This window comes from Amborella trichopoda, chromosome 9 (genome assembly GCF_054954075.1).
Source record: "Amborella trichopoda isolate Santa Cruz 75 chromosome 9, AtrichopodaSantaCruz75HAP2 v2.0, whole genome shotgun sequence".
Classification (NCBI taxonomy): Eukaryota; Viridiplantae; Streptophyta; class Magnoliopsida; order Amborellales; family Amborellaceae; genus Amborella; species Amborella trichopoda.
Genome location: NC_142344.1, coordinates 10,486,467 through 10,501,727, shown reverse-complemented (window position 1 = coordinate 10,501,727; position 15,261 = coordinate 10,486,467). Strand labels below are relative to the sequence as shown.

The 15,261-nt window shown below is 34.1% G+C and overlaps 1 protein-coding gene across 19 annotated transcripts in view; it reads left to right on the top strand.

Moving 5' to 3' along the window:
* The window catches only part of LOC18424260 (MATE efflux family protein), a 45,072-nt gene that overhangs the window by 20,895 nt on the left and 8,916 nt on the right, over nt 1-15,261 (top strand). Inside the window, exons 4-12 of one of the 19 annotated variants that reach the window (XR_016040612.1) lie at nt 881-936; nt 4,836-4,891; nt 11,051-11,189; nt 11,317-11,454; nt 11,541-11,609; nt 11,698-11,808; nt 13,441-13,633; nt 13,806-13,934; nt 14,733-14,810. Coding sequence is in view for 2 of the 19 variants with exons in the window: in XM_006828850.4 (XP_006828913.2) it covers nt 881-936; nt 4,836-4,891; nt 11,051-11,189; nt 11,317-11,454; nt 11,541-11,609; nt 11,698-11,808; nt 13,806-13,934; nt 14,733-14,810 (776 nt within the window). In the remaining 17 variants the exon portion in view is untranslated. Of the gene's footprint in view, nt 1-880; nt 937-4,835; nt 4,892-11,050; nt 11,195-11,316; nt 11,455-11,540; nt 11,641-11,697; nt 11,809-13,440; nt 13,634-13,805; nt 14,063-14,732; nt 14,867-15,261 lie in introns of those variants that run through there. The other 18 variants (XR_016040614.1, XR_016040613.1, XR_016040620.1 and 15 more) reach the window with 18 other exon arrangements.

Below are 15,261 nucleotides of genomic sequence, written 5' to 3'. Positions count from 1 at the left end.
CGCCTCCGCTTAGGACTAGACGATATATTGAATTCAAACCATCTTAACTTAATTAGTACAATCATACCTATCCTTACCTACTGACTTTTAACAAGCCCTTCTCCCTGCTAAAACAATTGGGATGAATGCTGAGGGCAGCCTTCTCTATTATTGGAGTGGCTCTTGAGTGATGGCCTTCTTTCGACACGCATTCATGGCAAGTTTCGAATGTGGCAGCAAAATTATCCTGGGTTCTTGTTTTCTTTTCTCTTCTATGTATTTTATGAGATAAAGAAGGTTCCACATGTAAGATTTTGGGCATGATACATGGAAATTAAGAAAGATGTCTATAAAATATTACTTTTTAGTTCAATTGTAGCGCACATTTATCATGCGGCCAACACTTGGTCCTCCCTTACTTGTCTTTATCTTCTCCTCTCTCTCTCATTTGTAGAATGATAATCCAATTTTTACATCCAACATCTTTTAGGGAAATATCTTTGTTTCAGTGGAATAATTAACAGAAACTCAATATCTCGGTTACCATACCAGTGTCATTTATTAGTGAGCGGTATTTATGTGATTGAGATTCTCTTCAGATGAGCGTACATGGAGAGAATTAGCATCTTAGGATGTATATGAATCACCAAAGAAAAAGGGCAGTTTGTAGATTGTGTATAATAGTTTGGCTTGCTACTTCAGATGATTAGATACATGCTGATTGTGTTGATAAAATCAGGAAGTAAATATTGTATGTGGTTGCCATCTTTTAAAGTTACTGATTATTTTAAATGCGTCATTTATAATACTTACATACACTCTCATTTTCTTTTACATGCTGCATAATTTATTGTCCATGAACTAGACTCCAGTTAACTTTTTGTTTATTTCAATGCTACAGCTTTTACTGGGCCAAAAAATATACACATAGTGCCAGCTGCTAACACTTATGTTCAGGTTCTTATGCTAAACCTATTGTTGCCCTTGGTTTGTGTCATGGCAGTGATCTCATGGCTACAAATGCAATATCATGAATTTATTGACTTCTGCCACAAAATTCTTATAGTCTCAGATGCTGGTCAATGTATCAATCATTATGTAGAGGATATTTTCATGTTATACCTCATTTTAAACTTTTATATTTATGTTTTTGTGATTTGAGATGCTGGACTATGGTCAAATGTTTTTGAACCATATGAATTTCTATGTAAAGAAAAGGTGACCTTTCTTGCCCTTATTTTCAATATTTATGAATGAAATTCATTGAGTGTCCAAACTATGTTTTAAAGTAATTACTTTTAGGTAATTGGTTGACATCTTACAGTGACCGTATAAATTGAGGGCCTGTTTGATTGCTGGATATCCTGAAATTTTAGGACATTGGGTAATCTTAGAAAATCTTCACGTTCAAATATTAGAGACCTATTTGATTGACCAATATCCCATCCTAAATATTCGAGGTCATCTTCATCATCATCATCGGAGCTTTTTCCCAATTATTTGGGGTTGGCTATACGAATTCTAATCCACCATTATGTTATATCAAGGCCATACCCTTAGTGAGGGCCATAAGTCACCATATATTTTCTCACTACTTCCAACCATGTCCTTTTGGGCCTATCCTTTGCCCTTTTTGAACCTTCTACTTGAACCAATTCACACTTCCTACTAGGTGCTAAACTTGGTCTGCACTGCACATGGCCAGCCCATCTAAGTCTACTTTTCCTCATCTTATCGCCTATTGGAGCCACACCTAAGTTCTCCCGATTGTATTCATTTCGAATTCTATCCTTTCTTGTCTTGCCACTCATCGATCTCAACCACACTAATCCTATGGGTATGTTGTTTCTTGATTGCCCAACATTCTGCCCTATAAAGTAAAGCCGATCTTACAGCTGCCCTATAGAACTTCCCCTTCAACTTTATTGGTATGCGGCGATGGCATAAAACTTTGGTTGCACATGTCCACTTCGCCTGCCCAGCTCTAATTCTATGATGATGATGATGAGATCTGAAAATAAATTTTCAGGCCATCACAAAAATTTCTAGTACCAAAACAACATCTTTCAAAACTATTTAAAGGTGCGCCTTACTTTGATTGTTTGGGGCCTCAGCCTTACACAAACCACACCCTTCTTTGTGTACTTTTGTTGAAATTCTCACATTATTCTTCTTATCTCAATCTGTTCTTTTGAGGTATGACTTTTGCTTCAGCTCCATATTTGCTTATTTGTTTATACTGCTTTTATTATTATTGACCTTTTGTATTGCTAGAGGACATCAAGATTGGATTCTTGAATAAATTGAGTACATGAACACTAAGGAGTCTGTTTGAGGATGGCCTAATAGGTGATATTGAGTCGTATGAGCATTTCAGCAGAGTGGTAGTTTGGTCATCTTACTTTTATGCCTTTCTGAAGTTGGTATTATTATTGTGCGTGCGAAAAGGAGAAGAAGATTTACTCATAAGTTGGTGAGTTAAGAATAAAAATGATATTGCATTTTATATTTAACGTTGGCCAGTAAATCAAAGGGAAGCTCGCGGGAATAGGGAAAAGTAAACCCTGTCTTTCTTAGTAAAAGATATAATAAAGTAGAAAGTGAAAAGTGAACAATTTTAAGGTTAGAGAAATAATGGGAAGGATTATGATAAGGAAAATTGGCTTAGAGGATTTTGTACAATTCTTTATGAATATCACAATTTAATATAGCAAACTTGGATAAAATCAAGCTTTTTAGAACCAGACAGGGTTGACCAATTTGACCATGGATGACCGGTCAAACATCGGCTGGTCTAGGGATGAAACTGATTGGGTCCTGATGGATGGAAAATCCTAAAAAGCCCATTGTTTTTAAAAAATACGCAATTCTTTTTGGTTTTTTTGGTTCTTTTAAAAACATTATTGCACATTCTGGTCATCAACATGTCTTTGGGGTGTTAAAAGATCTTTTTAGGGAGAGAATGACTTTGGCAAGTTTTGCTCTCTCTCTCTCTCTCTCTCTACATGAAATCCTATTGCTTTGTGCAATAATCTAGCAAATTTCTGGTGTGATTTAGGCCATCGTTCCACACTAAATCAAACCCCAAGTAACTCTTTATCCCTCTTTTTTTTTTGTTAAAAAAAAAAAATAATAATAAAAGAGAAAGGAATTTAATCCTTTCTTTTGCAAAAGAAATAAATTTGATTGTATCTTCTATCATAGGAATGGTTATTTTTTATCTATTTAGTGTATTCTTGTTGATTTTGTCTTAGTTGTTTGCTTTGGGGAATGATTTTGTTTATAAAGTTGGATTTTTATTTTTTATTTTATAATGGTTTAGGGTTTTCATTCTTTTTATTTTATTTTATTGGTTATATAAGACATCAATTGAACTAAAGGAGCAGAGAACCGCTATATATAATCACTATGTGCGAGCTGAAGGAAATCACTAGAGTACGTAGCATTAATCTTGAGCCGCTACAAAGTTCATAGTAGAGTGTGTTCCAATGTGTTCAAGACTAAGTATGTTATCCTCATATACTACAAGTATGGTGGTTTCCAGAAGGCTAAAATGTGGTTGTCTATGGAGAATGTAATAACATGGCACACCTTGATCTCATGTCTTGTTAATGTGTGAGATCGGGCGATGATGTAACTTGGGAAGGAGAGATATCCAGCAAGTAAATATAACAAGTTGAATAATCACAAGGCACGATCATTCAAGATTTTGAAGAAGATGGGCAGCAATTATCTTTGTATATGGAGACTTCGAATATCTTCAATATTGCTGATTTGTCTGAGTATCATGGACCAGAGATAAATGAAGTTGAAGGTTCTAAATCGAATGCTAATTCTCCTTGACCTGGGGAGAATGATGGTGCTCTAAGTGCATCAAGTGGACAAAGTGATGGGTATCTTTCATGGGAGCAGCAGATTCCTCCTAGTTTATTTTCTCATGTATATTTGGAGGATGTGAAACATAGGAAGGCTACCAAAAAGAGCAAGAAGAGCAAGAATGGTTTGGGATGAATTTCTAGTTATTTTAGGTCATTTTTACTGTCATTTATTTTGAAAGTCACTTAATTTAGGATGTGTGGGTCAACTTATTATTTGCATCGACAATTATTATCTTTTGAACATTAAAAGGGATATAAAAGTGGTGTGTGGGGGGGCTGGAGGCTTGTTCACACGACTTATTTTTTCAGAAAGAGTAGAAAAAGCTCTAGGCTTTTGAACCTCAGTTCTGGTCTGGAGAAGAACTCTAGGTTTGTTCGAAATTCGAATAGATGCTTGTGTTTGGCTTGTTTTCTACTATTTCCATCAAGTTACCTACATCAGATATGGAAGTTTGGAGATAAGGACTTGTGGAGTTTGGAGTTTGATAGTATTTTATTTCTCCACTATGTTATAGTTTTTTGGTTCCTGTTGTTTTTCTTAATTTTTTCTATTTCTCATATGTTTTCTTTTTTTTATATTTTCTCCTTTTTTGCATTTTTATTTTTTATTTTTTAATTATTTTGTCGGTTTGACCTGTGAGCTCATCCAGTCCGACCGGTCTGATTGAACCAGGGCCCTCACTGGTTGGTACACCCGTTAGGGTGGATACAATGGGAAAGGGATGTATAGCTAGGTCTATGTGCTTCTGTAAATAACTCATCACTACTATACATTCATGCACTTCAAACTTCTCATTTCAATAATACAAGTACATTAAAAAGAACATGTATTATTTGGTAGTTGTAGCCTAAGGTGCTCATTTCCTTTTTTATTCATTGATTTATATAAAATTATTCATCGACTCTCATTGACTTCTTCATTTTTGCTTTGTAATTTTCAGAAATATAACTTTCTATACCGATGTTTTTGTTTTGTAGATTCGAGGCTTAGCCTGGCCAGCAGTTCTTGTTGGGTTGGTTGCACAAAGTGCGAGGTGTGCGTACAATTTGTCTCATGTGATTAATAGTAGTTTCATATTCTTTTTGAGACATGGGAGTTGCATTGCCATTTACTTCTAGTCCTCACTTTGTTGTAATTCATTCTTTTATAGCTTTCTTCAGTCTTCATTAAACCCATGGTTATCTATGTGGTTATCTACGTGCCCAAGGAATATTTATATATATAGGAAAAAGCTGGGATTAGCCCACTAGCTTATATGAACATATGAGCCCAACGGCCCAGATTGAATCTAGGCCGATCTGATGGTCACGACCTCATTTCGTGTTTGAATTTTAATTTTTTTCTACAAATCCAAATCACTTGAAATTTTAGGCGTGTGCTCTTCTCATTAAGGCGCACCTAATAAAAATATATAAAAAATTATTCTCGAAAAACAAAATGACCAAAATACCCCCAAAACTTTTCGGGGGTATTTTGGACAATTTATTTCATGTAAAATATTTTTTTGATAAACACACTCCTAAAATTTCAAGTGATTTGGATTTGTAGAAAAAAAATTAAAATTCAAATACTACCGGACATTTGTGATCGTCAGATCGGCCCAGATTCAATCTAGGCCGTTGGGCTCATATGTTCATATGAGCTAGTGGGCTTATCCCAGCCTTTTCCCCATATATATATATATATATGTATGTAAATTACACAATGCTTCTATGAGTCAGTCAACTCATCTATTTATGCAGTCTCCCTCCAAAATCTATTTTAGACAGATTTTGGATTAAAAATTTGAGGAATGAAAATCTCAACTATGATGAGTATGAATTTGAAAAAAAAAATTTAAAAATAAAAAATTGAAAGTTTGGGACATACTTCTAACACACTACAATTTGAAAGTAAGATGGGACAACCATTTTTCAACATCAAATATGTAAGGGATTGTATACAATGAAACCACTTACCTTTGGTACAAGGAAGTCATAATTACTTATAACCATCCGATGTGATATCTGAAAGCTTGGGTGTGTCACAAGTTAGAGAAAATTTCTTTTGAACTTTGATCTTAGTCAATGGACTAAATGCAACTACCCAATTTCACATCTAATGGTCAAGATTCATTGTGACCATCTTGTACCAAAGGTAAATGGTCTCATTGTATAATTTTCTTATATATGCTAAAAAAAACACTAAGAAAATAGTAACTTAGGCTAAACTTAAGACATATGGTGACCTATACAATAATTGAGGACAAGAGAAGGTGAAAAAGATATCGAATGGCAATGGTTAGGCTTGTCAAACTACTCTGATTGTATGGTTGAAGCATTAGTTGTTATCAGGTCCTTTGGTCAACATTATTGTAAATTAAAAGTTCTATTGATTTGAAAATGAATCTTTGGCAATGGGAATCAGTGAATAAGAACTCGTATAAAGTTGATCTGACTCGTTGAAGTCAATTTGGTGTTGGTGTTTACAATGAAAAATTAGTGCCTGGATCATCATCATCATCATCATCCAAGCCTTATCCAACTAGTCGGGCTGGTTAAATTGAATTCTTATCTGCCACTTTGCTATATTAAAGGTCATACCCTTAGTCAGACCATAAGTCACTATATCTCTTCTCACTACTTCCATCCATGTCTTTTTGGGCTTTTGCATTGTCCTTTTAGAGCCTTTCACTTGAACCAAATCACCCATCCTAGCTGGTGTTGTTTTAGGTGGATGTTGCGCATAGCCATACCATCTATGTCTACTTTCCCTCATTTTATCACCTAGTGGACCTACCCCTAAGTTCCTTTGAATGTTTTTATTCCGAATTCTTTTTTTTTGTCTCGCCACTCATCCATTTGAACATCCTCATCTCAACCAACTCATTCTGTAGATATGTTTTTTTTTTACCGCCCAATATTCTGTCCCATAAAGCTTGGCTGGTCATATAGGCGTCCTATAGAACTTCCACTTCAATTTCATTTGTATGCGACAATCACATAAGACTCTAGAAACACATCTCCACTTCGTCCATCCAACTCTAATTCTATGCAGGACATCTTTCACATCTCTTATAATCTCATGAATTATCAATTTAAGATATCGAAGATAATTTCTTTTAGGTTACTTCTTGACTAGTTCCTCATTTCTACTTCTATTATTATTAAACTTGCATTCCATATATTGTGTTTTAGTTTAACTAATTTTAAAACCTTTGGATTCTAGAGCATCTAAAGCTTTAACTTTGCATTGATACTGTCTCTAATCCTGTTAATCAAATCCGTAAACAATATACACCACGGTGCCTTATCCTGTAGATGCTTAGTTAACTCGTCAATAATCAAAAGAAAGAGATAGGGGCTCAACTCTTTATCCTTGATGCAGGCCTATTGTCATTGAAAATTCACTTGTCTCTCCAATAATTGACCTCACACAACTAACACACTCTTTAGTATACATTCTTCACTATGCCAATATGTCCTTTAGAGATTCATTTCTTTTCTAACACTTACCAAACTAACTCTCTAGGTACCCTATCGTATTCTTCCTCTAAATCAATAAAGATTATGTAGAGGTCTTTTCTCTTTTCCCTAAACTTTGCAATCAATTGTCTAAGTAGAAAAATAGTCTCAATGGTTAACCTCTCTGGCATATCGAATTGATTTTTTGATAGACTCATTTCATATGGTAGTCTTTGTGCGTCACTCCCTCAGCTTTATCATGTGGCTCATAAGTTTGATCCTTTGATAGTTCATAGAACTCTGTATGTCTCTTTTGTTCATGTAAATAGATACCATAATACTTGTTCACCTATTCGTCTGACATTTTCTTTATTCTCAAAATCTTGTTGAACAACTTGGTCAATCAGAATATACCAATGTCTCCCATGCACTTCCAAACCTCTATTTTCTGAGCGTTCTTATTGATATTTTTATATTCTTCTATGTTTTGATCGATTCATTCCATTGCCAAGCTTTTAACGTCCTCGTTTGTTGCTAATAGCCTTTTGAGCCTCTCATCATCCACCACCAAGTTTCCTTAGCTGAATGTCTTTTCACGATTCTCATAAAACCTCTTTTGCCACTTTTTTTAATACAATCAGCTATCTCATTCCATATAGCATTAATGTCGTTATTAGAATCCATTTTCCTTATCAATTCATTCTTAAATAAGTCTATTTTCTCTCTTTTAAATTTTAGCAATTTGTTCTTGGATCTCTATTAATTCCATTCATTCTCTATCATCTCTTTATATAAATATCCATAACCATGAGTCTATGTTGTGTGGTCAAACTCTATCCTGGATAACCTTATAGTCGTTACATGATAATTGTTCTGCCTTTTTAATTAGAAATAGTTTACCTAGTTTTTATATGATCCACTTTTGTAAGTTATTAAATGTTCTTTGTTTTTTGAAATTGTTAACAAATGTAAGTTATTAAATGGCCATCTCGCTTCTATAGTAGGTGCTTGCTATTGCTAGGTCGTAAGCGATACCAAAATCAAGAATAACATCACTCATCTCATTTCTTTCCCCATTTCCATATCCTCTATCTTCCCCTTCATATCCTCTATTATCTTTTCTTACATGAGCATTTAAGTTTCTTCTTGAAAACGTCGTCTCTCCATTTGGCATTCCTTGGACTAGTCCATCCATGTCCTCTCAGAATTGTCCTTTAATTCTATCATTCAGTCCTGCCTGTGGTGCATAAGTAATAATTACATTAATTATCTCCTCCCCTTGCATAAGTTTAATTAATAGGAGCCTATCACCTACTCTGCTTAACATCTGCTAGTTTATCTTTTAAAGCTTTGTCTACTATTATACCTTATCTATTTCTATTATTGTCCTTCCTATATACCAAAGTTTATGTTATATCTCCTTTATCTTATTGTATACACTAATTCAATACTCTTAGTTGTTAGAGTTACTACATTCCATGTGGCAAGGCATATCTTGTTCTTTTGGGCTAGCTTCTTTACCCCCACTTGTTCAGAACATAGTTAAACAAGTCGGAGAATAATAAAATATTGGCAGACCAAGATATCGGTAATAAATCGGTTTTATTTAAAAAATCAGAGGAAAAAATCGAGTAAAAAATACGGATCGCCAATAAATAAGGTAAGACATATCATCGTGAATATTTCGGATTTGATCAAAAAAATGTAGTGAAAAAATCGGATATGTAAATATGACACAATATAGAATTATGATTTGCAGCTATTGTATAGATATATTAAAGCCATTAAACAATAATTTTATAGCCTTAGCGATGTCATTAGAGTAATACTTGACAATTTTTGTTGAAACTTTCAATAAATCCAGCAATAATACTTACTATGTTGTCCCAGCACAAAACATATCGCAGATTTATTGGTATAAAATGAAACAACAACAACAACAACAACAATACTAAACACAAGAACAAATAACAAGAATTGTGAACCAAGTATAGGATTATTTTTCAAAAAAAAAAACAAAAAATGACCTCAATATAAGATTGTAGTTAATTAAAAGAAAACATAAAGACCCAAATATTTGAAATACTGGTCCATACAAAATGCTATGTTGTATACACCAATGAATTTAAAATAATAATAATATATAAAATTAATCAAACTTCTTTATGCATAAAAAAAAGCAACAAAATGCTTAAGAAAATTCAAATCTCGTATTGAATACCTAGCTACCTAAATTTTTAGTATCATTGAAAATTCTCTCTTGCTCTTATAAAGATGCTATGGGTTTAAAGGAAAAAAAAATGATTTTCCATTTGGTTACTCTTCTGCTAATTCTACCTATTATTTTGGGATATACGATTGTTTTGATTTTTTTTTTTTTGGAATATATTGCTTGTATTTTTTCGTGCACTTTTTTAAGGGAGCTAATCGCTGAAATTTTCAATAGAATTTTTTGTTAAATTAGGTTTCTTAATATACTCCCACTTGTAATGTAGTTATCTTTAAACCAAAATTCAATAATAATAAGTTAATGAAAAAATAAAGTTATGAGGAAGAAGTTTTTTTGAAGAGTTTTTTTGAAGAAAGATAAAATGCAGATTTATATCGATTCCATTAATGTTATTTTTTGAAGATCTAAAACTCGGAGTTCTTAACGGATTTCTCTCCGATTTTTTGAAAGAATCGTATTTTAAACATAGACTTGCTAACTATGGTCCAGAATGGCATGTGAACCTTTGACTACTTATCAGCGCAACTGGGCGTCGTTGCGATGTATCTCTTCTAGGGAATGCCCTAGCTAAGCCTTGCTCATTTCTTACTACAACTGTGTGCTGGTAAAGTGCGTTGCTTACAGGGATTGCCCTAGCATGAAAGATGTGGGAAAAGTTTTGCACTAGCTGCAAACCTAACACAACTCTCCTTTTTGGGCTTGGGACCGACCATGGCGAAGTTGAAATCTAGTGCTTGGATGATTTTTTAATTATTATATTAAATATGCTAGACTCAGTACCAGAATGGAAGTATCTGTTTTCGTGCCACTATGCATTTCATGTATGGATTTATGGTTATGAGTTCAAATCCTGCTGCTAACACAAAAATGAAGTGTTACTTTCTAAACATTTAAAACTCGCTGGAGTTTCTCCAGGTTGACTTTTTGTGTTTGTCCGAATTAGGATGAAGTTTGAGTTTTTTGACACTGATGTAATATCAGCATATTTGCTGGAGTTAACATTCATTAGGTTACAATGCCATCTCTATTGTTTAAATTGGAATCTTGCCAAGGAGAAGTTTTTCTTTTTGGGCAAGCTCATATATGTATGTATTATGAATGGCGTACATGCACTATAAATTTATGTATCCAAACCATGTTACACGCATAACTGTATATCACTGCTGAGAAGCACTCCAATGATCCAATCCTAGAAAATCTAGTATGTATGTATTATGAATGGAGTACATGCACTATAAATTTATGTATCCAATCCATGTTACACGCATAACTGTATATCACTGCTGAGAAGCACTCCAATGATCCAATCCTAGAATTGCTAGTATAATTAGTTTATTTTTACTTTTGGATGGCGGGGGGTATTGTCAGGGATTTTATTCAGATGTCTGTGGATAAGATATTGTTTTATGGAGGCTATCAAAAATGTTTTGGAGCTAAAAGTATCCATTTCCAAAATTTGAGTACTGCTTGCTTCTTGTTGCTTCTACTAAGATTCATTCCACATGTTAATTGTCTTCAGCCTGGCCTTGAAAGATTCATGGGGACCACTGAAGGCTTTGACAATTGCTAGTCTTGTAAATGGAATTGGTGATATCATATTATGCGGTGTCTTGGGATACGGTATCGCAGGTGCTGCATGGGCAACAATGGCGTCACAAGTACGGTAAATTTGATAGTGTCTGACCTGTCAAGATATTATGCAGTGTTTTTTCTTCTCTAATTTTTAGGAACCTTCTCTATGCCATTTACTTTTTTTATTGTCCCTCAATGATTGCTTGTTTCTAGTTTGTTGCAGGTTTTATGATGATTGATTCACTGAATAAGATGGGTTTTGATCCTTACTCCATGTCCGTTCCATCGTCAACTGAACTTCTACTCATATTTGAGCTTGCTGCTCCTGTTTTCATAACAATGATATCAAAGGTTTTTAACTTGTTGCATGTCTTATTTTAATTGAATTCATGCTTTTACTTTGTATTTTTTGTTGTTAACTACTATTTAATTGTCAGGTTGCATTCTATACGCTTCTTACTTATTTTGCTACATCGATGGGGACAGTGACCATTGCGGCTCATCAGGTTATAGTTTTGGTCTTCCGCATTTTAGTAGGTATAGCTATTTGTCTGTTTAGATCTTATGCGACTTTTAATTAAAGCTTGTCCACAGGTTATGATTGGTCTATATTGCATGTGTAATGTGTGGGGGGAATCACTGACACAAACAGCACAATCCTTCATGCCAGAGTTGATATACGGCGTAAATAGAAATTTGGCAAAGGTCTATGTTATTTTCTTGTATTATCCAGCTTCATAATTGATTCAAGGGATTGATTATTCTGACTTAATTTTATTGGCTTGATCTTTTATAGTTGCCATCATGTATAAGTTGAGTTCATACAGAATATGCGCATATTTAGTTCAAGGCAATACATGCATGGTGTCTAACCAAAAGGATAAAGTGAAATGCAAGAGGAAAAATGTGTTGTTGCTACTTAAAAATATTTAGCAGCAATTTGGAGTGATATTTGCTTAAGTGCTTCTTGTTGATTGCACGTTGCAGAGTTTAGTTGTTGTATGGGCACAACAGAAGAAGGGCATAACGACAATTCTTGTAACCATTAATGTTGTTATAAGTTATTGTCTTTTGAGGCTGCTAATTGTCATTGGTCTCCAATTTATGCCATAGAAATTCTGCAGAAGGTTGAAATTGTAGGTCGTTATTTTGTAGAATAACATTACTGATTTTTCCCAACAGAATATGCATGCTAATGATTTTGCATAAAATGGATTTTTAGTATATTCTGCATGCTGGTTTGCAGCATAAAGAAAAATTATTATCATGCTGCATCCATATATGCTTGTTCTTTCTTCTTGGATACATGTTGAATTTTGTTTATTCTTCATGCACATCCTTGTTTCATAATATCCCACTTTAAATAAATATGACAGCAGATCGCTAGGATGTGGATGGGACAATCGTACAGTACACTTGGGGTTTTGAAAATTTCCTCTTTGAACCTAAAGATTGTAGACAACCGTGCTTCAGAGTTCTTTACCGAGAGCTTCTTTGCATATAGTCTGGGAAGATACACTACTATGACCATGTTGTGACCCTGAACTAGATGCAACAGAGACAAGATGAGCGGACCTTTCTGATCTGCTAATCAACTTGTTTTTAGCCTGAACTAAATCCCAACTCCACACCCTACTTTGGTGTTTCAAACTTTGATCTTAAACAGTATCTTAGTTAGAGAATTGCACAACTTATGTTGCCTCTTGTTTGGAGAATGGCTGTTTATGCTTTTATTCTGATCAATGAAGATGTACTATTACTGTTCCAATAAGATAAATGAAGAGATCGGATGCCTGTCTATATTCATTTCAACGGGTCGCTATTAATCTATAGGATTTGGATTTGACTCTAAAGTTATTTCTCTGCCAAAGTTATGCAGGGCAAAATTATTCTTAGTTTTAATTTTCATTTAATTTCAAAGGATGTATATTTCATTTTTAGTTTTAGGGTTTTTAAGTTTTTTTAGGAATTCTAGGTTTTTTTTTATATATTTTTATTTACTATTCACTAGTTACTATTCATGGGTACTGTTTATGGATTACTGTTCACAGGGCTAAATTTGTTAATATGAATTTTGTGTTTTAAGTTAGTTTGTTTGGGTTATTTAATTATTGTAAAGACATTTAATGCCTTTGAATATTAAATTATAATATATAAGAGGTGGGCCTTGGGGCTATTCCATGTGATTTTCAGAATTGAAAAAGAAAGAAAAACTTTGGCTTTTGGAACCCTAGTTTGAGGTGAGGAGAAAACCTTAGCGTTTCTCCAATTGTTGCTTATGTTTGGCTTGGCTTCTTACTGTTTTTATTGTTCTTCAAATTTTCCTACATCTAAAAGAGTTGGTGTCACAAACACATGTACACATTCATGAGGAGCCTTCCACATTGAATCACAGTATTGGACAATGTACTGTGATGAACACATAATTTCCCATGAAGAATACATCAGCATGAGAAGTTACTCTGCATATTGGAGATGGTTAGATGCACAATTGAATCAGGCATATCTGCTTTATTAATTGCAGTTGCAGGTTTGGTACCTTTTTGATATCCTAAAACATAGCAAATAATTTTGGCATCTAGTTTGTGTTTTCCCTATAATTAACACATACACAGATGCGTACGCGCGCGCACACACACACACATACCTATGCATTTATGTAGTGTTACTCTTGTTACTAACACTTTTTGGTTCTTGACCAGGCAAGAGCATTACTCCAGTCACTCATAATTCTTGGAAGTCTAAGTGGATTTCTCATAGGGAGCATTGGGACCTCATTCCCTTGGTTATGTCCTCATATTTTCACAAATGATCATGACATCATTAGAGAGGTTTTCTTTTAGTATCAATTCCTGCAGTTTTATCTGACATTCTTCAATGCACATTGTGGAACTTCTTATATCATCCAATTTTTAGTGTAAGAACTACTGATGATGTTGAGCTTTCCTTGTTGTAGAAGGTACTATATTTGCCAGTGAAGCACTTCGAATGATAATGTTGTTCTCGTTCATACTTATTGATATTTTATAAAGTTATATGTGAAACGTAAGCTGTTAGTAATTAGTATTTATTGATGTGGAGCAAAATTTTGGGTAAAAACCTATGTTTATTTATAATGTGATATCCCTCAAATAAGTATGTAGAAATGCTACAAATGTCAAAAAGACACCTCTTCTGAGCTATGAAGATACATCTAGAACTTCATGTAACTTATTGAAATAGCTCTGCCTGATGTCGAAAAGAGCTAGGAGACAAACTCTGGATCACTCGAAATGGGTACCTGGATACGTATGCCTTCTAGAAGTTACGGCTTCCATGAAGTTATTGCTTCATCATGATATTTATCATAAAACCAGAATAATTCCTATAGCATTTTTTCTGTCTAAGCAATTTGTGAATGTCTAATGATACTCAAGATTACACAGTCGTTCATTATATCATTATTTGTAATGGGTTTAGTTTCCTTGTTTTGTGCAACTTGATGCATCCAATTCTCTTATGAGTCGTGAAAATAGAAACAGGAGCTTTGAGTTTTTTTTGCCTGTCATTTAATCTCCCTTTATTACATGTAATCATATTTATCAATTGGATAGTTCCCTATTTCATCCTTGAAATGCGTTTAAATGCAGATGCACAAGGTATTGCTTCCATATTTTGTTGCATTGATGGTGACGCCTTCAATGGATAGTCTTGAAGGAACCTTACTGGTGTGTTACAATCTACAGTTGGTCTGATTAGATGTGTGAAGGTTCAGTTTTCTAAGTTATGTGAGCAGTTCTGTTTCTATTGTCACAAATGGCTTAGAAACCTTTTGCTTGGTGTTGAACTATATTTTTAGTTTTTTTCTAAGGCATGGGGATTTATAATCAAAGCATTTAAATTACAGTTGTAACTTGTGTAAGTTATTTGCTAATGCTGTACAGCAGCACACTTGTGCACACACATGCATGGGTACATAAATACACCCACACTTAACACATTAAGCTGCCAAAATCATGCCGTGTACTGTAGAGAACACAGTATCTATTCTTTAATATGCATAAAACCATAAATGGACATCAAATGCACAAAATTGTTCGTTAAAATTAGATACACATTTACGAGTTCATAACCATTGATGCTTTGAAGTTCTATGAATAGTTGCTACCATCTGGACTT